Source organism: Phalacrocorax aristotelis, chromosome 2 (genome assembly GCF_949628215.1).
Source record: "Phalacrocorax aristotelis chromosome 2, bGulAri2.1, whole genome shotgun sequence".
In the NCBI taxonomy this organism is placed as follows: Eukaryota; Metazoa; Chordata; class Aves; order Suliformes; family Phalacrocoracidae; genus Phalacrocorax; species Phalacrocorax aristotelis.
The window spans coordinates 127,375,350-127,400,408 of NC_134277.1; the positions used below are offsets into that span (position 1 = coordinate 127,375,350).

General features: G+C 39.2%; 1 protein-coding gene across 2 annotated transcripts in view; it reads right to left on the minus strand.

Moving 5' to 3' along the window:
- CA8 (carbonic anhydrase 8) overlaps nt 1-25,059 on the minus strand; it is a 50,068-nt gene that overhangs the window by 9,836 nt on the left and 15,173 nt on the right. Inside the window, exons 4-9 of one of the 2 annotated variants that reach the window (XM_075085087.1) lie at nt 16,292-16,387; nt 13,778-13,840; nt 12,349-12,397; nt 9,578-9,690; nt 2,982-3,154; nt 2,276-2,294 (exon numbers count right to left, since the gene is read on the minus strand). In XM_075085087.1, the coding sequence (XP_074941188.1) occupies nt 3,020-3,154; nt 9,578-9,690; nt 12,349-12,397; nt 13,778-13,840; nt 16,292-16,387 (456 nt within the window). In that variant the 3' untranslated portion in view covers nt 2,276-2,294; nt 2,982-3,019. Of the gene's footprint in view, nt 1-2,275; nt 2,295-2,981; nt 3,155-9,577; nt 9,691-12,348; nt 12,398-13,777; nt 13,841-16,291; nt 16,388-25,059 lie in introns of those variants that run through there. The other variant, XM_075085089.1, reaches the window with a different exon arrangement.

A 25,059-nucleotide genomic window follows, 5' to 3' on the forward strand; every position in this document is an offset into this window, starting at 1 on the left:
TTCCTCAAGGTTCTTCAAGTGGCTGCACGACACTGGCTTGGAATAAAAGAAAATATTGAAAACTCCACTGACAGGTGTTCCAGCAGCCTTGACAGAGGGGCATCACGTCAGAAAAGAAGTCCACCAGTGTGCTTGTAATCGTAATATTGAAGACATACCAGAGCTTTAAAACAAAAGATAATCTCCTCTTTGAAAGGAATAAATGCTCCCCTTAGATCACTATGTAGATGCCACCCTGCAAACTCTTATACCCCAATCTACTACTGAGTCTTCATAGCAATATTCAGCTGATGTCAGCAGACCCAGCTTAAGGACCATTACGTCTTTCCTATGAACGAGGGAAGGTGTCTTTTCTGAGGATGTCAAGGTCTGTGTGAGGAACTACTGTTCCTCAACACTTTCCTACTGGAGAGAACTGTGCGACGACATCACTACAAAGTAGGTATGATTGTTTTCTTCCCTTTCTCCCTTTCTGCATAGAAGAAAGGTGATCAAAGCCACATGATTTCTTTTTACGCTTCATCTATCTAGTTTCCAGCTCCCTAGAGACAAACTCAATAGCAAGAATATATTGGTTCAGTGCTATTTGGACTGATGCATCCAAGACTAAAAATGAATTTCTGATAAATAATTCAATCAGGTGTAAAGAGCCAAGTGTCATTTCTTCCGTAGGCTACACAATGCCAGGAGTCACAGTTCTTTCTCAGTGCTTGAGAGTCCATAATTAGCATAGCCCTACAGTGAGGACTATAATTTTACATTAAAAATTCCATCATTTGGGAATTAAAACTGCAGATCATTTTGTGAGGCATGGCCAAGATAAATTTTATTATTTAAAACAAATCTTTATAAGTATTGACAAATGTAATAAAATTTCAAACATGAAAGCGAAAGGGAAATTTTTACTTTTCAATTCCAGCATTGTAAAGGAAACTCTTTCATGCTTAAAATTCAAACTCAGCGTGTCAAGTAATTTCACTGTTACAGACTTGAATTACCTGCACTGCCCTCAGGGCCTTATTCACCCTCTGAGAAAAATTGTACTTTAATATTGCTATGATTTTCCCAAGTAATTTTTATGCAGAAGACAGGATGAATTTGAAACATCTATTTCAAGATTAAAGTGACAACATTTGGTGGCTGCAGAGAACCATGTAATTGAGAATTGGGCTTAGGGATGTGCCCAAAATTAAATATGGGAACGAGAAAACAATACTAATACAAGCACCAACGTTTTGCTTTCTTTGTTTAATTTCTGAGATGTGGATATAAAATAGGGTTATAAAATACAAATAAACCCTTACTTCAAAAATGTTTAGATGTATACACTGTATTGAATGCTTATGCTATATGGAAGGACCATAAAATTGCTGGCCACTGTCCCAGCCCATTTAATAATTTCTGTCACATGCAGGAGGAAAGATAATCTCCTCACTCAGTTTTAATGGATCCATTTTTGGAAGCACTGAATTATTAATCTCTTTTAGGCTGCCTGATCATTTGTTAACTTCCTATGAAGTTGGGGGCTGGACCCAGAGCATGCTCTGAAGAGGCTTAATTCCACAACAGGGCCTGAAGTGAACTAAGTTGTTCCATCATTGACCTAGATAGGGCAAGAATTTAATGTACAAATAAATGTCCTTACCCAAAAGTGTGTATCAAACACCTTTCAGCAGCATGCTTTGAAAGAACAAACATATGGCTTTGAAGAAACGTGCAGACAGAAAAAAGAGATGCTTTTATATAATGGATTCTACCAGTAAAATAGAGTAATGCAGAGTACCCACTGTTGTTGTTATTTAAATAAAGTTTACCATAGGATAGTAGATGAAAAACTTTACTATGTTAAAAGTAGTAGGACTTATTAAAGGAAGCAAGTGAACAGATTCATTATTTGCTTGAAGACTTCCCAGATTAGCTGTCTTACTATTTGTATCAAGGTAGGGCCACTTCATTACAAAATCAACCACAAATGTTGGTGTCTTGACTCGCTACTTCCAAGGTAACTAGTTGTCTTGATAGCGAATTTTCTTCAACTCTCTAAGAAACTCATTACAAGGTTTTTCATTACAGTAAAACATTGATTAACTAAGTATAAAGAGGTATAGGAGTAACTGTTGAGCATTGAGGAAATTTATCTTGTAACTGATAGAGACTAGGGGAACATGACATGGGAGGTTTTAACAACTGAAGCAGGGATAATTCAGGTTCACATGTGTATCAGCTCTTACGCATCGAATCCAATGTCATCCTTGAATTCTTATTCTGTGAGCCAACAAAGGTTGAAAAGATCACTGAGGACAAGGAGAAACAACTACTTTGATGAATGAAATACGAAAAATTAGCCATGATGTAAGTTAATTAGTTTCATCTTGTGCCTGCACTGATTTTGCCCAAGATTCAGTCTTGTAGGGAAAGAATAGCACTGTAAAGCAGGGAAAAAGGATCAAAAAAAATAAAAAAAAGGTCGTCTTTGAGAATTAAAGGACTCCTTCCAGAACTACTACCCTGGTTTTTAAAAGATAACACTAGGAAGATTCACCAATGACTGGTCTTCAAAAAACACGGTAAGAAATCAGCCAGTGAACCTCAGTAAGTGGGGAAATCTACCACATAACCTAGGCATACTGTGTTGTTGCTCACTGCAGTGGGAGAAATTTAAAGCTACAAGTAAGTGGGATCTAACTCTGCGTGATCCACTGCCTACTGAAGTTAATAAAATATTTCAATTCACTAAATCACATATTAAGATTCCAGCCACTAAAGAACCTCATAATACCCAAACTATTCCAGACACTAAAGAATTTATAGTAACCAGCCTATTATACCACAGGAGAAAATAAAACAGTACAGTGCCAAAATTTACAATTATGACAATATAACATTAGCTGAAATTAACTCGGTGCGTTTTCTCCTTTAGCCAAATCTCCCCTATGAAAATTATTCCAATGTTTTGATTTTTCTGCTAAGCTTTTACTTACCTGAATAAAGATTTATTTTTGTTGTTCTCCCTCTTCTGCTACTGAAATGCAGCCCTGATGACTCTATCACTAAGTGGCTGAGTTGGTCTGAAGTTATCTCCTAGGATTCCATCACAGCCCTCTAAAAGTTCTGCACCTTTAACGTGTGTCCTCAGTCTACGAAATTCCTCTATCTGAAAGGCAGAAAAACAGACATGAAGAAGCTGAGATAAGTTCTTCACTGTGGGACTAATGACCAAAATCAGCCTTGTCTGGCCACTTCTGCAGCTTTGAAACTTGGGAGTGTTCAGGTACCAAGGTACCAAGGTACTAAGGCCAATATACACCATTAATAACATTTTAAAATAGTTGTCAGCACTCTCAAAATATTTAACATATAGAGAAAAATAAGAACTTTTATGCACATGGTTTGGCAGACTTATCCTTTGCTTTTTCGTAACTTCTTTTGGGATCTATAACCTTGTTAACCATTATAGATTACACCCTATCAATCCACCTCACAGACGTGACATGAGAGTGATCATTCTGGTCTTCTTCAAAGTGCACTTCAGGAATAACTTCATTGACTATAAGTTGTTCTGAATTTTTTCCAGTGATTTATTTATTGCCTGAAATTGTTCTTCATTTAAATAAAAATTATTTTCTAAACCAGGAAAATTCTGAACAGACCCTCCGCTTTAGAGGAAGTCTGTTGTCATTCTATATGGAAAAACATGTTTTTTCACATCAAAACCAAACACCACTTCAAAATTTCTGTAGAAGTGCTAAGTGTACTTAGAAAATCAAATACAGTCAAAAAATGTAAAGCATTTCAATTGGTCCAAAATAAATATGTTTCCAGCTTATAGACTCTCTTCAGATTTTTCTAAATCTAATCCGGTGTAGGGAGGAATGTGAGCAGCTTCCATCTCCATCCCTGGTATCATCACCAAGCTCTGTGTAATGAAAAACTGAGAAAATCAATGCATCTCAGCAACATTATACCTTATTGTTCAACAGTGCTGTTTTTAAGAGTCCGGTATTTATTTTAAATACGTAGTGACAACTACTAAAAAAGAACACGTTTGGTTTTGGTATTGACATATTGACAAGCTATCTTAGCTGGATACAGCAAACCTACTCAAAGGCTGACTCCCCTAGTCTGAGCCTTTGTACTTGTACTGACCCTGTGATGCCTTACTATCCAGCTCAGCTCTAACTTGAAACTGGAGCTGCACAGAAAGCAAAATGCAGCTTGAAGTATTTAATCACTTTATCTTCTAAGAAATAATAAAAAGTGAATTTCTCCATGAAAAACACCCTATGAGCGATTACATGGCAAATGCAAGTGTGATTCCAGAATTAAAATAAATGAGGTACTAAACAGCAGGTAATTGCATTTTTATTCTTACACTGCCTGCAGAGAATACTTTCTTACTGCAACCTTGAAGACAACTGCCTTCATTGTTGTTTTCCACTCCACAGCAGAATTGACACAGACTTATTTACTTGATTTAGAGGCTAGCTCTGCTCTGCTGTATTTTCCTCAAAAAACAGTGTGCTTAGAAATCAACACTCAGTCACCTTAGCTGAGATATAAGGCAACAGCTTAGACTGAAAAGATGAAAAGCAGAACAAACTGTAAAGCTCCTTGAAGGTGCTTTTAGAGGCAGAACTCTTTTTTTGGAAGATTTATTTATTTATTTATTTAAAGGAACCTGAAAACAAACCCACTACAGGCTTGGGACTGAAAAAGTCTTCAGGATTGAAGTGCTGGTAAATCACTGAATGGGTTTTGTAAAGGTATCCTCTTTCATGACCTGAATCAACTCTGGAAAGTCTGAAATAATTGTAGTTTAGGAAGGAGCGTTTTACAAGAATGTGGCTTTTGTTTGATCTTTTGAGAATGAGAATCTTCAAACAAACAGATGAAGGAGAGGGAAGAACAGACTCTCTGCAAAGCTGGCATTTGTGAGCTGTCTCCTACAATAACTACAAATGCTCTGCCCCAATCCCTACAGTGAAATTTTTCTCCAGGAAGTACTCCTCACAAAGCAGCTTCCAGTTTCTTCAGTCAGGAAAGTAGGACTGACTTGACCCCTGTGCCTGCTCTTTAGCCTTCAGGGATGTCAAGAATTACAGCCCTACCCTGAAGAGGAATTGCTTCAGAGATCACCAGCCTCCTTGTTCAGTTTTTCATATCATGGTTCAGACCCCCGTGACAGAGTCCCTCTATATACATGGTGGTCTGCCTCACTCTTGAGTAGCTGTCAGAAAAGGACACTAGCTGTGCTGATGCTACTTTTCATATTAAATTTCCATGTGATAAGGCAACAGTACGTGTGCCCCACTTAATCTGCCTCCTCTAATAGAGAACCATTCACTATCTCCTCCCAACTCCTCCTCCCAGGTCACTGCTGTGAAGTACACCCTGTAGGTCTGTCGAGGAAATACATATTCTAGAGGCATACAGCTAAGCACCCTAGGATATTCACACACTTTCAACACAAATAGTCATTTATAAAAGATTTTCTCATGCCCAGAAGATACTAAGGATGACCCAGGCCTGTTCACACCAGAATTTGGGATCCAGTTCTAACCAGTGAAAGGGTAAATACGTAATGTTAGCATATCTTCCGAGTAAAAACAAAGTTAGTTTATATTTTGCATAATTTTGCAAGAATGTTTTCCCCACTTCTCTGTATCCAGATCCTGATTATTGCTTTCTTCTGTTTCTCTTACAAATTTGCTGAAGAACAGAACACACAAAACATGTTTTCTCTACAAGTATTTCTTCTATACGAGGAACAGAAGTATTATCCTTATATTTGAAAATTTCACATGCCTCCATGACACCTTCCAAGAACACAGACCTGTTTCCCAGTGAAGAGAATACCGCGAACCTCTCAGAGTGCTTTATTTGACAAACTACATAAATTTTGCACAGTTCCCCCTCCAGCTCCATATGCTCATTACTGTTCCTGTCCTTTAGGAGGTCTTGATTTTGAATGAGGTAGACAAAAGGACTAGAGACCTCACTGCTCAATACAAAACCAGTTAACTCCGACAATGAGTACAGAAGAATGACAGCTCTTTGCTGCATCATTGTTTAAAATCCCTACTCTGAGTGGCTTAGACAATGTCCTTATTCTGGGCTTCAGTGAACCACAAAGCACATTATTCACAAATGTCCAATTTTTAAAAAATATAGTGGAGAGAAGCATGAGCAAGTCTTTTTCAATTATTTCCTGCTCTTTACAGGCCTAATAGGAGGGATTTTTCTATTTTCTCCCATTGCATTTCAGCAGCATACAGGCATGGGCAAGGTGTCTCACAAAAGCTGTCAACACAGTTCTTTCTGGGCTGTATATTTCAACGTAACACAAGCTAGGATGATAAAAACCACAAAAGGAGGGCAGGAATATGCAAAAAGAGCACTGTGCGGTGCAGCCTTCCAGACAAGCTCCTTTCCACTGAGGTCAGTAATAAAACTCCCAAGAATCAGATTTGCAAAGCCCAGGGGAGAAGAGTCGCCTGCCCACTTTATCCAGACCTCACCAAATCACCCATGAAGGAAATGGCTCTCTGACGGAAGTGAGGCCTCATGTCAGAGAAAATTATTTCCAGTGAGGAAACAGCATTGGACTCCAGTAAAACACATCCTGATGCTGCAGTCCTGGCTCGCTCTTTTGCTATTCATATAATCAACATGCTCAGATCAAAGCTGCTGAAGTAAGGTGCATATGGAGATGGATCTCCTTTCACTTAGCGTTGACTTAGATCAGTAGCAAATCAACTCATCAGTTGAACTTTATTATCTATAAATGTCTTTGAGAGAAACAGAAAAAAGTTCTCTGCTTTGCAGTGGCCAGCCTATTATGCCTATGCCAGAATAGTTATTTCTCTTTTTGTTGTTCCAAATAAGTAAATGTGAAAGCATATAGATGTGACCATGAACTAGAATTGCAACTTTATTCTTTTTTACCCTTATGACCCACAGTTTGTTAAGCTAATCAATATTGCTGTGTTAATTACAGAAAATGAGAATGTGATTTAGTATCTTGTCTCCAATACATTAACTAGCTTCATCAGAGGAACGCAATAAAACCTATTCCACATCAGACAGTGTCGTTCTTTATTGTTACTTCTTATTGACACTCAGAAGTTGATAATTTTATGGCCTGAAAAATGAAAATAGAAAGTCTTGAATCTGTTTCTTACTGGCTATAACCACAGATGCTACTAGTATTTATATAAATCACTTGAAGTTTCATAAGCTGTGTTCATTAGTATCCCACAGAAGAAAGTTCTACAAGTTAATGACACATGTAAAAATAATGTATTTAAATCCATTAGAAATGCATTTTCACTGATATCTATGCTTTAATACTACAAGCAGGCTTAATAAAATTAAATGCCTTTACCAGCCTTCCATGGATGATTCAGAATGGTATATGCCATATTACATCCTCTTATTTTCCACAGACAAAAGCCCTTGCTTGCATTTCTAATCTCTCCTTAAATGGAATCTCTCATAGCCACTCATGACCACATGCGCAAAAGAGGCCAGATACTTAATTGCAGCCAAAATGCTAACTGCAAGTTAAAATCTTGGATGTTGAGGCTACAGCAAAATATTCTGGCACCCCAAAATCTTATTTTGGGCATCCTGGAGAACTCTCCATCTCTTTTGACTTTAGAATCCCAGAATCACCGTCTCTCACTTACTTGTCCCCGTATTTATTTTCAACTGACATCTAAAAGCAGTATCTGATGCAAGTAAAATTTTTATCCCACCTTGGCAAAAGTCATTCATGTTCTTAATTAGTCTTTTCTGCACAACCTTGACTTTAATGCTGCTGCTTTCATAACTAGCAGTGAGGATATTTTTCTGATCAATGTTGATCTACAATGAGTACAAAGTTTTGTAGTTCATCTTGGCATAAGCCTGCTCCAATCTCTCACTCTGCTCTAGTGCCACGTCTCACCTGCACACCATGTCAGTGGCAAGGAAAAAGCCCCTCCATGACTTGTATGCCCTTCATCACTGCAATGGTCTTGTTGGATCGGGTTTACACCAATCAAAAGAATGCAGCAACACAAACCAGCCAACCCTCACCTAAGGAAGGCCGTGGTTTTGAATCACACTCTTTTCCCCAGGCTCTATGGGGCACTCTTTTCCCCAGGCGCAATATTCTCTTCTGGAGATTCATCCCCTTCACACCACATTCCAACATCTTGTTTTCTTGTAGTAAATAAGCACATAATAACAATAACTGAAGTTGCATTTCTCTGCTTAATTCCTCTTTCATTCAACCCCTTGCCATCTCCCACAGGTGGATGGCTTGCGCTCTGCCCTCCTCTGTGCATTGACTGAATTAAAAGGGAATACAGGCTACAAAATCTGCAACTAGCATGGAATAGCATATCAGATGATGTCTCAGTGTAATAGCTAGGTTCTTTATACTTCCGATTAAGTCCTCTTATTTATCCATACCATATCTGGACAACTGGCTGCCAAGTTACAAAAAGCACTCTGTCTTTAAAAGTTATTCTGAATCTAATAATGCCAACAGAGTTCTCTTTCCATTTACTCAGTAGTAAGCAGCCATAAGACTTATCCTTTCATAAGCACATAAACACCAGATTCATGATGGGATACATTTAAGTTGCAGCTACCATACAAATAAGCTTATTGGGAGCTATTGCCTTTATTCTATGATTAGAACTAGAATTCAGTTTTCATATAGAAAGAAACACTGCCAATTTCAATTTGTTAAAAAATGTTAAAATATTGTGCTGGGATTCCTCGTAAAATTGTAATTATTAAAGCTGAAATAATTTAAATGTGAATTTATCACCTTTTATTCTTTTTTCTCTTCTGTTTGCACACACTTCAGAGCAGGCAATGAAAATTAATGCATTCAGCTTCAGGGATTCTAGATACTTTCACTTAAGTTAAACCCACATTCCTCCAGTTAGGATTCACAGACTGTGGGAGAATATTCATCATGAGTTTTCATTGTTTTTACTGGGATTATTTGTAGACAGACTTTAAATTATTTCTACAGAAAGGCTCACATGACTGTTAGATATCATTTTTAAAAAAAACTTTTAAATGCATATGTGTGAAATCAAATTTAAATAGGTAGTTTCTATTTGACATTTATTATAAAAGAGAATTAAGAAAGAGCAAGATAAGTTAAATATAGTTCAATGCAATATAGCTAGCCTGTACTAGGTTAACATTTTTCATTTTCCAGGACATAGTGTCTCCCTATGCTTTTTTGTTCCGTTAACATCAAAAAGCGGTGATATTTGAAAGCTTACAATTACAAAGAATTGAATTGCTTTTGCTCATTGATTTCTTTCTTTCTTTTTTCTTCCACTTAAAGAATTATTTTAAATGCAGATGACAAATGATAACAAGGTTTTCCATCTCTGACCTTTGCATTGCTTTCAGTGACTCAGAAGGCTTAACCTTTACTTGAAAAGCCATGTACTGATCTAATGGGATCTTCAAGGAGAACAGATATAATGCCCTGATACATATATTTGCACGCTATAACCTTTAGCTCATAACCATATTCCAAGGTCACTTTAAGCACAGCTGTTACCTGCACTTGGGACACAGTCAAAGGATAGCGAAATAATATCCAGGTGACGCCTTCACTGCAGGGTGGAACAGTTAGAGAGCCCTCATACACCCAGTAGTCACGCAGTAGAGGATCTGAAATTAAAGGAAACATGGAATTTTAATGACCTTAAGGAAGATAATTGTGTCTTTCCAGTTATGAAAGCTTATGATAGCCATGAGCTTGCTCATATGATGAAGTTAGTACGCAGTAAGTTAAGGTGTGAATTTATAACCTGTCAAGCATTGTCCACTACTTCCTCAGGAGAACGTACATGAGCTTGTGGTCATTGTATTACAGTAACTTCCCCTTGCAGGTGAGCATTTTAAAGACGAAAATGCCACTTTATAGATGTGAAAAATAGTGTGTGCGTAACTCCTTAAAGTTATGCAGCAATTAAATAACATGGTGGGAAATAACTCCTGTTGGCATCAAAAGCTAGAAGAGACATCCCATTTTGCAGGCAGAGGGGCTGTGGTGACGAAATTTTAACTGACTTCTACATTGAGGATAAGTCTCAAGGATTAGTTTATTTCATTTTTTAGAAAAATTCAGTGAAATCAGCTCAAGCCAAACTTTTCAGTTCACAATTCTGGTGACATATTTTTTGAGATGCACTGGTGTCTCCCAGCTTTGGGAAAGCCAGTTGAACTTCACAGGCAAAAAAATCAAAGGCTTATTTAAGAGTAAACTTATTTCAGTAAGTTTATGGATTTATTAATAGGCTTAAAAATAACTGTTAGAATAAACAGTTGTCTCTCAAGAAAACATACAATGGTTTGTCCAGAGCTTAAAGTCTACATACATGTTTGATGTTAATTATTTTCATTTTAATTCCCCAAGATTCCAGTCACACGGCGCTTCATATGTGAGACTACACAGGGCTGCCCTTTGCTGCTGTAGGCCATACTCACAAATGACTCCCTGGCACAGCTTAAGAAGTACGTATAGGAAACTGCCTCACTGTAAAAGAGGGGACAAGAAACAAACCTTGAGAGGAACTGGAGCCAAAGGTGGATGAATCATGCCATGGAGAGCTAGGGGGAAGGTTGTGACTAGTTTGACAAGGACAGGATGGGAGGTTGGAAACTGGAATAAACTTGGTTGGTTGATCTAATTTTGTTACTGCCATTTCACTCCTAGCTCAGAGGAGTATCAGTAGAATTAAATCTTGCTAATGAAGCCTGTGATTGTCAGTGAACGGATTGTGTTTTGTTGGTGTAATTTTCTTTCTCAGTTAGGGAATTACATAGCGAATCCATTGAAAGTAAGTTGCATTGTCAAACACTCAAAAGTTAAGAACTGCAAGAATTAATTCAGCCCATCCTGTGCATGCATTGTGACACCGACTTGTTACATGATCACATATGTCTTTTCTAGAGAATCTTTCATCATTTACTTGCGAAGATGGATGATTTTCTTTTGAAAAGCATCATCTAATAACGTTTCAATTTCTCAGTACAATATGTGGTCCTTGATCTTCTTTTTTCCCATGCTATTCAAATCCTGCTTGTTAGAAGGACCACATTTTCTCATTTTTCGTATTTCTAATGCACTCATTTTTTCAGTGTCTGAGTGCTTCACAAACATGAATTAATTTATCCTTCCAACACCCCAATGTGGTGAGGAAAGACAGATTACACCCAACACTTAAAAGCTGGGGAACTAAGGCACAGAGAAATTAAGGTTAAATGCATCTATTCATTTGAGGTGTTCAATACGAGGTGCTTAGAACCTGATTTCTCAGAGTAGTTAACTTTCTATAGCACTTAATGCAGTCAGAGCACTGCTCCCATTGACTTCAGTTGGAGGTGTAAACACTCAGCACTTCTGCAAACCAGACCCCATGATCTCAAGTCGGGCACCTAGAAAATGAGGAACACATAGTTAGAGATGATTTATGAAAATTTTGGTTTATGTGACTTGATCAGCATCAAACAGGAACTGTGAGGCACGGGTCCTGTAAAAATAACTTATGGTCACGCAATTAAAAGATGTTTCGTAATGCATCTGCATGAAGGGGCACAGGCAGCCTTAATTCCTGCAATTCCTAATTGCTGAGCACATGACTTTGCAACCTAAACGATATTCTTTTGATATAATTAATATAGTTTAATGTAGACCTGGATTACTTTGGAAAATTAAAGATCTTGCCACTATGGCATGGAATTTAGCTCAGGAGGATTCCTTGCAGAAACATTCATCTTGTAGAAATGCATTCTTTTAAAAGTCACTTTTTTTTTTTCAGCACAAGGTAGAGGAAGTGTTTCTTTCTTAACTGTTACTCTTTAATTCTAGCTATATGACTTTGAATTTGCCTCCCATTGCCACTACTCCTTGCATGCTATACAACTGTCACTGCATTATGGCATGGTCTTTTGATGCTGCTGAAAAGCTACCCTGGTAAGCAGGTAAACTTACACTTCCTATTTTATGCTGAAATAGAGAAAGGAGTACACACATCTACCCCTCTAGGTGGGATGATAAATCATCAAGAAAGCTAGCCACAGTGTTGCCAGCAATGCATGGACTACAGAATCACATCCCACTCACACAACAAAGGTGCGCATTTATTATAGGTTCCAAAGGGACTTCATCCCTATCCCTGTTAGCACCACTAGGTGCAAAATGCATTACCACCTTATGGGACACACTCTTAGGCTTGCAGTTAGGCTATGCTTTAGATCAAGATTGTCTCAGCCTCTGCAATTAGCTAGTAATCCACCCACACAAAAGTAAGCAAAGGCACCTACCTGGCAATAAAGAGTTGGGATTAAAACAGGGTATTGTTTTGGACTTTCCCTGAAAAAATGAATACAAATCAATCTCATCTCTAGTTTCTTATTAAAATGATGATGAATGGAGAGGTAAAACACACTGTGTGTTCTTATAACATTAAGTCTTGAATTCCTGTGCAAAGCAACCTCATTAATAGCCCCATTTAATCCTCATTGCATCTGTCCTTGCAGCTACACAAACACATTTTTTTATTCTATTTTATATTCTAAGGTTCTCTTCTAAGGTAATCTCAGCAATATGTTACCTTTCTGCCTTTAGTACCTGGGCTCTTTCCAGGTCCTAGCCTTAAAATTCTCTGCATCAAATTCAGGGGTTCTATACAATATGAGTTTGAAAAACAGGGGCCTAAGTGAGCTTCTCTTTGACTGACATGGATAACACTTAATAAAATAAAGCTGGTTCCACATATTTAATGTAATAAAATTTTACATATGCCAAAAGTATGTTTGATGCTGACCCTCTGAAAGTCATTAGTATAACATGTTCACAATGAAAAGGCCTTTCATGACCTTCCTCTACTTGGCTGTCCTTTCAGTAATGAAACTACAGAGTTCCATACACTACTGTTTTCTCTGACACCTTCATAAACAGTGAGTTTGCACTATTAAACATCATGACTGAAGTTTACCATATATTATTTGACTAAAAGAAGATTTCCAACTCCCACCTAATAATAGCTTCTGATTTTTCTATTCACTGAAGTGAATGGCTAATCTCTCCAGACCAATACAGAACATCTTATTAATGCATCTCAAAATCCTTTAAAATCAAAGGTAAGTATGTCTATTTCTATGTTACAGAGACCATGAAGCAGAGAGATGGAAGTAACTTGCCCAAGGTCATTTAAGATAGCATCAACATTCTGGAGAGCAATCCTATCTCCTCAGCCCTGCTAGGTTTCTTACCTGTCCTTCAGGATCCCCACACATAATCCACCTGACAAGACAGCATTGTGTTTTTGCTGATCTCCCACTGCAAGTTAATATGGGTGCTCAGCTCATCTATTCTTTTCCTCTACAAATTAAAATCAGATAAGTTTGGAGATGATGCTGCTGGTGGTGGTGTTCACTAAGCATGTTGCAGTGCTTACGCTGACTTCACAACAATCACTGAGAAGGGAGTACTTACAATCAGTTACTGGTATAGAAGATCAAACCTTGTTGCCATCAGAAGAGGATGTAACTATAAAGACTCTGTATTATCTGAAAATACTGTAAAATCCTGAGCTTCTGATGGAGGACACCAAACTATGGCTTTCACACATGCTTTTACTACAGATGCATCTGAAAGTCTTCACTTGGCTTCAGTGTTTCATATATACCCTTCAGTCTCTCACTCTCCCTCTGGTCAGTAAAAGAAGCATTTCTTCAGGCAATGCCTTACCTTGTACTGGATGTCCTGGAGAATTTCAGTTACAGCCTTTAGGCCTACATGCTCTTTTCCTATCTGAAATACAGCAAGCAAAGATGAGTTTCGGTATTTTGCTGTTTCTGAAACTGAGAGGCAAGACAGAGGTCAACCAGAACACTAAGTTCTGCAGTTGTTTTCAGTTAAGCTACGCAACTTTGTGTTAACCAAATACGGTGATACATGTCAACTCCAAACAATTAAATCAGGATAAAGTCACCAGCCAAAAGTAAACAAGGTGTAAATAACTTTAGAGCAGAGACAGAAACTCATAGAACAAGAGAAGGAGTCACAGTTAAGACTGGTAAGTTTTGACTAACCCTGTTTCACAGCATATACTGCATGTGGTGTCAAAATCGTGCAGCATTATGGCATATAAATGCCAAGGATGCAGTTTGTCCTTACCAATTTTTGTCAGAAAAGTACACAGAAAGGAACAGAGAGAACACCACAATACACACTTTTTGAATTTGTTCCCACAGCACTGCAAATTTGGCCCAAGGTATCTCTGAAGCTTCGGGGAGTTTTTTCCTGCCTGCAGAGAACAGAATGGCAGATCCCCTCCCTCACAGCATCTCTGGGATCCTGCTCCCAGCACCCTACAGCACTGCCTTTACTAAACGTCTTTAAGGCACAGAAGATGGGACTCTAAAAAGAAACCCATTCTTGAAATAAGATATTCTTATTTTGTATGAACATTGTTCAACCTGTATGCTGATTTCAGCTGCTTCTGATCTAAATCACCCATCCTAGGACCCTAGCTTTAACCTTCAGAACAACATTGGCAAAATAGGAAGACTCAGAATGTCCTTCCATTTGATTTCTTTGCCAATGTGTGCACATATGAGGTGAGGAATGAAGCAGGCATGAGTGAGAACAGGACAGCTGGACCCTGAAAAATTTGTTTGCTTTTTTGTTTCTCTTGCAATAGAGTGCCACAGTAGTCACTGGAAGGAAACCACTGAATGTCAGCAATAGGTAGTTTGTCATTTCTAGGAATTTAAGAGGATTTTCTTTTGTTTCAGAACGCGATTTCCATTTAAAATCTTCGAAGTGGGTAAAAGATATTGAAATCACTTCAAAGATGCTGTTTCTAAATTAATAATCACCAAGGGCTGTCAACTTATATGGTGAAAATATTTTCATTGACCTTAAAGCAATGTGTTTGAAAACGGTGGTGCAAAACTATTATATTTCCATGCCTTTAACAGGAAAAATGGTCACCAAACTTCCTGTCTGTGTTCCTTTAATAAACAGCATAAAAACTATTTTTCCTCGGTCAACTGTAATTATATGATGCCTTTCTTGGCTAATGAAAAAGCCCTTTGGAATGCTTAAGAACTATGATGAGGGTGAGAGACCAGAAATGGAAAATGTATCATTGCAGTTTCAGATTTATTTAAGAACTTATATATAACTTTCTAACTAACTTGAAGGTTACCTCTGCTGGAATTAGAAGGTGACTTACATAAGCAATTATCATACAGCCCTGTAGGATACAAAACTCAAGACTTTCTGAGTTCCATTTTTAGCAGTTCTATCTGACTGTTGGAGATGTAACCAACGTACCTTTAAATTCAAACAGAGGCAAAGCTCAAAGGCATTCATAAACTCATTGTGGAATACGAAAAATTAATAATACCACTGTGAAAGAAAATCCATTTGATCTAAGCACGAACTCTAAACCTCTTCCTCCAAGCCCATTTAAATAAAACAGTTTGCCGTTTCTCATGAGGAGGATGAGAATCTAGTGCTTGAGGACTAAAACTGAAAATCTTTTTTATAGAGTGCAACCCTTGAAAAACCTTCAACAGCTGTTAGATTATGGGGCTAACTTCCCAGCTTGGATCACACCTTCTCCCCAGCAAGCTTTAGGCCTCCTCATTGCAGGTTTTCTGAGGGTCTGTAGTTTTCTGAGGGTCTGTAGCAAGACTCTTTACACTTTCAGTCTGGTATCTCTGAAGAAGTAATATGACTCCACCTCATATTTGTCCTGTGTGAAGAAACACACTTGCCACTGTGTTCAGAAAACACAATGCTACTACCAGTTTTCGGCTATGCTCGTTAGTAGTGTTTTTTCCCTCTTTCCTCCTCTCCTCTGTGTATTTCCTCAATCCCCGAACAGCAGGCCTGGCCAGGAATGGAGAAAAACACATTACAGAGGTAGTGAAGCACCTGTACCTCCTGACAGCCCTCATTCTGCCCTCAGATGAATGGCGTGTGGATGTCTGCTTATAGCCAGAGTCACAGAAAGACATGGCCAACTAGGTATTACCCATTCTTTAACTAACATACTTTCATTATCCTGTTGAAACAATTACTTATTTAGCACATACACAGAAGATATGAATGAGAAGTATCTTTTGAATAGACACCGGCAGTCATACATTGTTTTATTTTATGAAATCATTAAAAATGAAAGAAAATGGAAAGGAACTATGGAAAGGAAAATGATAGTGCATGATAACAAATGCAACACAGGAAACTTACCTGCACAAACAAAGCAATAATAGCTATGCCATGCTTCTTCCCTACTGCCTCATCAATGCTGCTGTACAGTGTGGAGTTCCAGTGCATCAGATGAAGCTAAAACAAAGCGGTGCAAATAGACAAATAGAGAAATATGTTTTGTAATAAAAACCCACCAGTAGTTAATGTCAATTAACAAAGCCTCAGCATGTGTGTGTGCATGCGGGAATATCCATATGTGCATGCCTATGGCTGTGCATGTAGGTGTAAGTGGATTCCTATTATAAACATCAGGAATACCCACCACCACCCCCTCCGAAAAGGAGGTAAGCTGCAGAGAAAGTGATAGCCAGTTACCAAATATCTACAACAAAGGTGTAAATAACTATGCTACTGATGCTAATGATGATTTACCAACTCCCTCACTCTGAATACTGAAGTAATGTCAGCTATAAAACCCAACAGAGTTGCTTCTCAGCCAGCCAGCTCTTTTCCAAGGCAGAAGCAGGATTATGGACATAGGCTGTCCAGACACACATTTGACTGGCTGACTGTACTATCTTAATGTCACTTGTCTCACATATCACCTCCCAAGACGAGTCACTCAAATGTCAGTAGTAAAAGTAGGAGAAGTGATTTCAGGAAATGTTAAACAGAGAGAAAGTCAAGCAGAGAAAAATGGCTGGAGGACCACCTTAGGGACAGAAGTGAAAGGGATGCTAAAGAGTAAAACAAGCCCCCAGCTGCCACCTTCTACAAGGTAACGGGGCCTGTAGGAGGTAATGCATGAATACATGTCAGGCAGCAGGCACCAGATGGTAAACACAAGGTCTGTTCTGGTGAGCTGTCACAGCAGGACTTGGGAAGTGGTGTTTGAGAAAAGTGCTGGAAGACAGACTAGCAGATGGTTGGAAAGGGAGGAAGGAAGGGAGGGAGGAGGACGGGAAGGGAGATGGGGAGAAGAGGGAACAGAGAAAAATTCTGGAAAACAGACTGACAGCTGGAAAGGGAGGGAGGGAGGGAGGGAGGGAGGGAGGAAGGAAGGAAGGAAGGAAGGAAGGAAGGAAGGAAGGAAGGAAGGAAGGAAGGAAGGAAGGAAGGAAGGAAGGAAGGAAGGAAGGAAGGAAGGAAGGAAGGAAGGAAGGAAGGAAGGAAGGGAGGAAGGGAGGAAGGGAGGAAGGGAGGAAGGGAGGAAGGGAGGAAGGGAGGGAGGGAGGAAGGGAGGAAGGGAGGGAGGGAGGGAGGGAGGAAGGGAGGAAGGGAGGGAGGGAGGGAGGGAGGGAGGGAGGGAGGAATCTACTGAAAGGTAATATGCATTTCAAACACAAGTTTTTCCAGCACTAATGCTAAAATGTAATCTCTGTGGCTGGGTCTGATAACATTGCAGAGCTTCAACATCCTAAGCACAGCTGCTTTGAAGTTTATCTCCCAACAGCTTTTGCAGACTCCACATAGATAAAACAGCTAAAAAAATACACTCTTAGATTTAATCCCTGTTGTAAAATTGTGATCAATGTTTTGCTCAGCCATGTGTCTAAGAAGTTAAAATGTCACCCTGTTATCTAACATTGTTTCTACCTTCAGAAAAATTAGTTTTTAAAACAGATAGTGTGTCTTCCTGTTTTGTGCTTCATTTCTGCCCAGTAACAGCCTCTGTGAAATGCTTACTGCCCCTTACACAGCAGGAGTTCACTCAGGCATCTCAGCATTTCAGAAGACCATTTCCTCAAGTGATTGCTTTCCCTTTATTTAATCTCCGATGAGAATTTTCGGTGCTACCCTTGCTGATTTTCATTTCAAAAGTCAATACAAAATTTTAAATGAACAAATTGTATATCAAATTAAATTCCAAACTATCGTACAAATAATTCTATGCATGCTGATCAAAGGCATCTGGTGTGGTAAAAACATGAAACCTTTTTCTTAAAAAATTTAATAACTCATTTGCACATGAGAACACTAATAAAACGTACTTGCCCACAGCTACAGAACTTCTAGACATATAAATGCTCCCTGTTAGAACTAAGCTATCTCACTGTCACCAACGGTGCCACGTATTTTATCATCCACAAAAAGCTTTGTTACACATTTGGTTTGCCTTTGGCTTTTAAAGTAACAAATCCACAGAATCAAATAATGATATTTCAGTCTCCAACGCTCAGTTTAGCAGACACGGAACTACCACCACCCAAGAAGATAAAGCATTGCATTTTCTGAGACGAGACCGGAGTTTGCATCAGCTACCCACTAGAGGGGGCTCACGGAGTCCCACGGTCCTCACCAACATCCTTACGTTAAGGAGGAAACGCGAAAGAACGAGGTTAGGGTGACTGCAGTAAGGAAGGCAATGTCCTTGGTGCAGCAAGAACAGTGCTGCATGGCACCGCGACTCAGCTGGTTGGAAATGTCAAAGCAAGCTTGTCCTTTGGTGGCTGGAACAATAGCGCTGAGGGCAATCACCAAACGTAGAGACCATGACTTTGGCTGTGTCAACAGGCGTGTCTTGGCTAAAGCTGCGTGGCATTCAGCGTGTTACACTCCTTTGGAGGTGAAGTCTAATCTGACGTTTGTCTGCATTCTGACAACAGTGGGGCTTTTCTGAAGACCTGGAAGGAAAATGCTGAGCTCCAGCAAGAGGAAAATGAACAGGCGCTTCAAACCATACCAGCAATGATCCCAGTTTATCCAGAAACAGACTGTTGTCCTGTCTTAGGCAGCAAGCTCATCAGGGCAGAGACTTTCCTATGGTAAGGCTATATGTCAGCTAGAAAAATTACACCAAAACCTCTGTGTAATAATATAAATCATTAAGACATATAGAATTAATCTGTGCAGCAGCAGCATAAGCAGCATGACAGGAAGACGTGCTGCAAAATACACTTCGCTGCTGCATGAAAGGGGGACCACAGTGCAGAAAGCTCTGCAGCTGGAACTGCTTTGCAAGGAGCATACCTACTGGCCAGCACCTCTTCCCACATCTCCAGGGAACATAGGGAGAGTAAGCTAAGTTTTAGCTATGCATTTTAAGAGTATCTTTAGGCCTCTGCATCCCCTCCAGGCTTCCTTCCTTTCCACCAGCTCAGTAGAGGTCTACTAAAAAAAAAAAACAAATATAACACAGAGACCAAAAAGGGATGTATTTAAGGCTAATGTAGACACTCCTAGCTGGGTTCAGGTTTAGTAATCAACATTACTAAAGGTACTGAAAATGGTACTGAAAAGGTACTGGGTGGACCACTGCCCGAGCCAGCAGTGTATTTATTATGTTCCCATGTTCTGAATCAAGGTGATATTCAGAACAGCTATTAACAAAAAAGTTCTGTCATTAGGGATTTACAAACTGAAATTAGACAAGGAACCTAATGGAAAATAATAATAAATACCGTAATATTTCCTAACAACAGGCCAACAGGCCTCACATCTTTTGCTCTAACTCTGATAAGCCCATGAATGCATATTTAAATAAATAAATGGATGTCTACATGCACTTAAACAAATGAAAGTCAAATCTAATGGATTCTTCTACAGAGCAGCAAAAACATAGCTCAGATTGGAGTTGGGTAAGTAAATGAAAACGTGATTCAGAAAGGGAAATATTAGCAAGGAAGTAGTAAGGCCTGAGTGTTCATAGCAAGGTGTTCCTTTCAAATCATGGTTTATCCTGTGTGTTCATGTGGTTCTCTGAAGCTGTTCTGCCTGTTGTTTGCTCTTTTTATTTGTAATATGACATCAGATGAAAACATAAAATAACAGTTAAAAAAAAACGATGGCAAAAAGTCTACAAACATTACAAAATTTGAACTCTAGAGAGTACAGTCCACAAATCTTGAAATTGTCGATATAATATAATGCCCATGCACACTGACAACTTCATACCCGTGCATCTGTATCTTACAAGTAGCAATAGCCAGAGAGGCTTATTTATTAACAGTCTGTACTCTGGTAACCTTCAGTTTTACATCAATTTGAGACAGCTAAACAAAAAGTGCATTCTCACAAGGGGTGCCAGTCTCCAATATGTACATAATCACGTGGGGTTTTTTTAAAATAATCAGCTGCAGTGTATTGGCAGCTTACCATTGTGTGGTTTTCATTTGGAGTACAAACAAGCTGCACATGCCATTATGGCAGGAGAGGGTCTGCTCAACTTGCTAGCTAATGTTTTGATAATCAGTAGTTATGATTGTTCTATACAAGCAAAATGAGCCAGCCATGCTGTTACCGATTATCAGTGTGCCAGACAGTATATTTTCACAAAATAATCAGAAAGCTCTGAGAAACTCCTTAGCACTCAAAAATTACATTTTTCTCTTAGAAAAAACATAATTTGAAGCCTTTTAACATTCCAGCTGTAAATCAAAGAATGGTAGCAGTGACTTCCTTAAAATCAGATAAACTTAAAACTCATGAAGGCAAACGATAATAAAGGCAAATAATAATAAAGTGCTGATAAAGTTGATTTGTTCTGTGGACAGCTGGAGAGATTCTCTTTCACAGGAAAGATTAAGAAATTATTCCAGGTTGCAGAGCAAAGCAAACCCCACAAAAGGATTATTCTGTATGGAACAAATTCTGAGAATCTTCTCAATTTTCGTCCAGTCCCTACTCAACCAAAAGACTACCAATCCCAGTCCTAATGTCCTTGCTTAGGAAAAGCTGACACTGACAGGAACAAGGGGCCTGTCTCAAATCAAGACTTTCTCAAAACTGAGTAAGGACCTGAGATTCTGGCTTTAAAATCAACAAACAAATGAAAACCCTACACTTAAATCCATTCTGCCCTCTACTACAGAAGTATTTTATGTCAATATGAAAAGAAAAAGCCTGGGATAGTAGATTCTTACACAGAGCCACTGGGATAACAGATTCTGGCAGGAATCAGAGTCACTGTATATGACCTAGCACATTTATCAGTTCTGGAAGCCAGTTTCCCCCAATAAAAAAAACACAGTTACAAAAACACGTACATTTTCCCCATCTGGGGCACTGGCTGCTCTGTGGAAGTCTGCAGGGTCCTAAGCTCACTGAGAACAAAAATGATCTAAAAGCTGTTGCTGACCTTACTTTATTCCCAGCTCACACATAAAAACATAGAATGACAGGATAATTTATGTTGGAAGTGGCCTCAGAAGTTCAACCGCCTCCTTCCCCCATTCATAGCAGCACCAACTTCAAAGCTAGCTACTAATTCAAAGTCAGATCAGGTTGCTTAGGGCCTTGTCCAGCTAAGTTTTGCATATCTCCAGCAATGGAGATCCCACAACCTCTCTGGGTAACCTGTTCTGTGTTTGACCTCCTCCATAGTGAAGAATTTTTTCTCCTTGTATCTAACCAGAATCTCTCTTGCTGCAACCTGTGTCCCTTGCCTCTCACCCTTTCACACTCCCCAGGAGTCCCTGTTCAGGAGCCCAGGCACGAATTGCCCATGACTGCCAGAGCTGACACCTCTTGACTGACTCCTGAATGGCGCCTCTTTCTCGAGCCCTCTCAGCCATCCACCAATGTGAATGACCATGTTTCACCTAAGCTTGCTTTCACCTAAGCTTACCCAACTCTTGCAATGTCAGGAAAGTTCCTCCTAGCTCTGTCCCTCATCGCGGCATGCTGGTGTGCATCTGTCACCCAAGTGCCAGACCAAACATGAGGCAGGCTCATTCCTTATAGGAAAATACACCCTGAAATAAATCACAGCTCATCTTTTGCTATGAAATACCTGGTTAATGGTAAGGAGAGAAGAAGGACTCGAAGGACTCTCTACAATGTTTCTGCCCTCTTAACGTTACAAATCTCCATGTTCTTCATGATCATGATCTGCATGATCTTAATGTTACAAATTTGCTATAAACATGCAAAATCTGGAATGACTTGCTACCATGAAAAGGAGTCCATGTACTATAACTGCTTTCTTTATGAGTACTTACTGCTAAACTACTGAAACCCTAATCTGTTGTTGGGATGCCTATAAAACACTGTTCAATGTGCAGTGTTTCAACTGATTAAGCCAGGCAGTTTGGAACAAAGCACCAAGCCCACACCCTACTGGAGTCAACAGGAAATATGTCAACAGCAAAACTCCTTCTGACCTCTCTGGCACCAGAACCAGGCCCTACAGAGGACTTATGCCTGATAAAACCACCAGCAGATGAGGCAGCAGGAGGCAACATGAAACACCTGCCCAGCCTGGGTGTAGGTCTTGCCTCAACCTAATCGGCAACCATAGCCCATACTGCAAGAGACTGTGACATGGGGGATCCTTCTGTTTAACAGGCTCCTGTCTGTGCTCTACACACACTAGGAGACCATAATTTTTAAATAATTCCTCTTCAGATCTGCACGTTAAACTATTAGAATATCAGATTGTGACACTATCATCACTACACTTGCTTGAATCCATGCTGCTGTTGCAATCAACCATTGTACTTTTTCCACTCTCTACACTCTTACTCTTTACTAAGGAGCTAATTATTACAAAAGCTTCTTCAAGACATGCTGCATCATGTGTTTTGGAAAGCTTTGTTCCTTGGTCAGAACCAGGTTACACTGCTACTTCTTGTTAGCTGTGCAACTAGCAATTACAAGCTCCAGAAAAGTCTGCTTAGTCTAGTAATATTACAGGACAAGAAGTCATCTAAGGATGAGAGATATGTTATTGCTCTCATATCTTCCCAAATCTTATTTCAATTCATATAGGCTGTACCGCAAAAGACTAATAGGTTAATACTGCATCACCACATCTTAACCAGAGTTGCATCTAAAACATCTTAGTCTAGAAATTTTGAGCATATTGCTTTTTGTCATATTCCTGTCACTGCTGAGAAAACTCTGTTTTGATTCCACATAATACATCTCAGGGATGAATCTATATCCCTAAGGTAAATCAAGGCAGCTTTAGAGCTGCTCTGCTAAACACTGTAGAGCTAAGAACTGTTCTCCTGGTCTCACCCAAGTTTGCCAGAGATCAGTATATTCCAGTTTCATTCACAGCATGCCATAAAAGCTGAGGAGGGAGCAGTACAAATGTGAAACTCTGGCTACATAACTAGGGCCAGCATAAAGTCTTTTTCCTGGTTTAAGAGGGATGAAATGGAGCTGAGGATTTCAGCTAGTAATAACAGAAGGCAACACAGCCCAGTCTTACAACAATGATATGCAATTTCAACAACACAAATATTGCATAAACAACATCATAGGAGGAGAAAATGTGGAAAAATTGTGTCTTGCTATTATACATGTGCACAAGAATTTATGAGTTGATACTTGACTTGGCACTGAACTGTTTCAGGAAGCAATTGACTAAGCTGCTGGCAGTGACCATAACATACAGTAATTAAGTTCCAACTCCTCACAAGGGGACCGAACTAAGGATATGACCAGGGCACACAGCTTCAAGAAAAGCGATTAAAAAAGTAGAAAGTTAGTTATTAACAGCCTGAAGGAGAGGTTTAGGAAATTAAAGTTAATGTAATCGATACAGAAACTGTTTGAAAATGTCTTAGGAGAAGCAGGAGTATGTGTACATACTCCACGCCACAGAAAAAGAAACAAAACCCATAAAGTAACTAAGCCTGCACGGTTAAACATTATAGTTTAACCTATAGTTTAAATTATAGTCGAGGTAAATATGCTTCCTTTGAAAATGCAAATGCGGGTAAAAGCAAATGACCAGATCATGAACTCCGGCCAAAATAAAGAAGAAGAGGAGGACACGGAAGTAGCCAAGGGAGTTAGGTTATTAATCAGTGTAGCTGGTTTATGCTTTTAGACTTGAATTTTTTAGTGTTTCCATTGTGGATAGATGCCAAAATGCCACTGAATTTCAGTAGAAATCAGATCGTCTTTAAAATTTCATACATAGATCACTGTCATAAAAAAAGGACACAAAGGGAACTCTGTGCCTATCTTTGAAAGCAATGCTAATTTGAGAACTAAGAGAGACAAGCTGAAAGCAGTGCCAAGAAACACAGATGACAACACTGTTAGTTTTTAAAACCTCCTGATTAATACAATGTGGGCGAAGGGAAAGCACAGCTTCTGCTGAACTTCTGCTTGTGTTCAAGATCTGGCAGGTCTAGTCTGTGGATTAACCGTCAGGCTCCAGGTATGTACAGAACAATATGACATTCCCTGAACAAAGAAGTCTGTAATCTAAAATCAGAGAAATTAGGTGCAAACAAATCAAGTTGGAGCAGAGTACAAGGTATCCTGGAGGTACTGTTTAAACAACTTTGCAGTCACAGTGTGAGATACTGTATGGCTCAGGTCGAAAGCTAAATTCATAGCTAAAACTTGCAGAATAAATGCTTGACTGGGACATGGGTAGTCCAGAACCCTTGCTGACTGGTTCTTTCCTCTCCATGAACATCTTTGAATGACAGCGGAACTGTAACATGGCTGTAGATAAACTTACTTTAGTTAGATCATAAAAGGGTGGGCTGCGAAGACACCTTCCAAAATCTATCTCCAAAAAACCAGCTAAGCAACAGCAAAAGTGGTCTAGGCAATTATGTGGCATACCTTCAGGTGTGTGTGCCACTGAAACGGTAAGGAACACTGGGACTACTGAAATATTTGAAGCATCTCAGGCAACACTCTCACAGTTGCTGTAGGTAATCACTTACGCTAAAGAAGTATCTACATTGGTAAGCCACAGTGAAAAATAACAACGAAACGTTGCACCATCTAACATTAACCACGGTCCCGTGTTCCCTTTGAACAGTATAATCATATGCAGTAGCCTCATTTCAGACAAAGAACTGTTGGTCCATTGAAGAAATTAAATTAACAGCAGG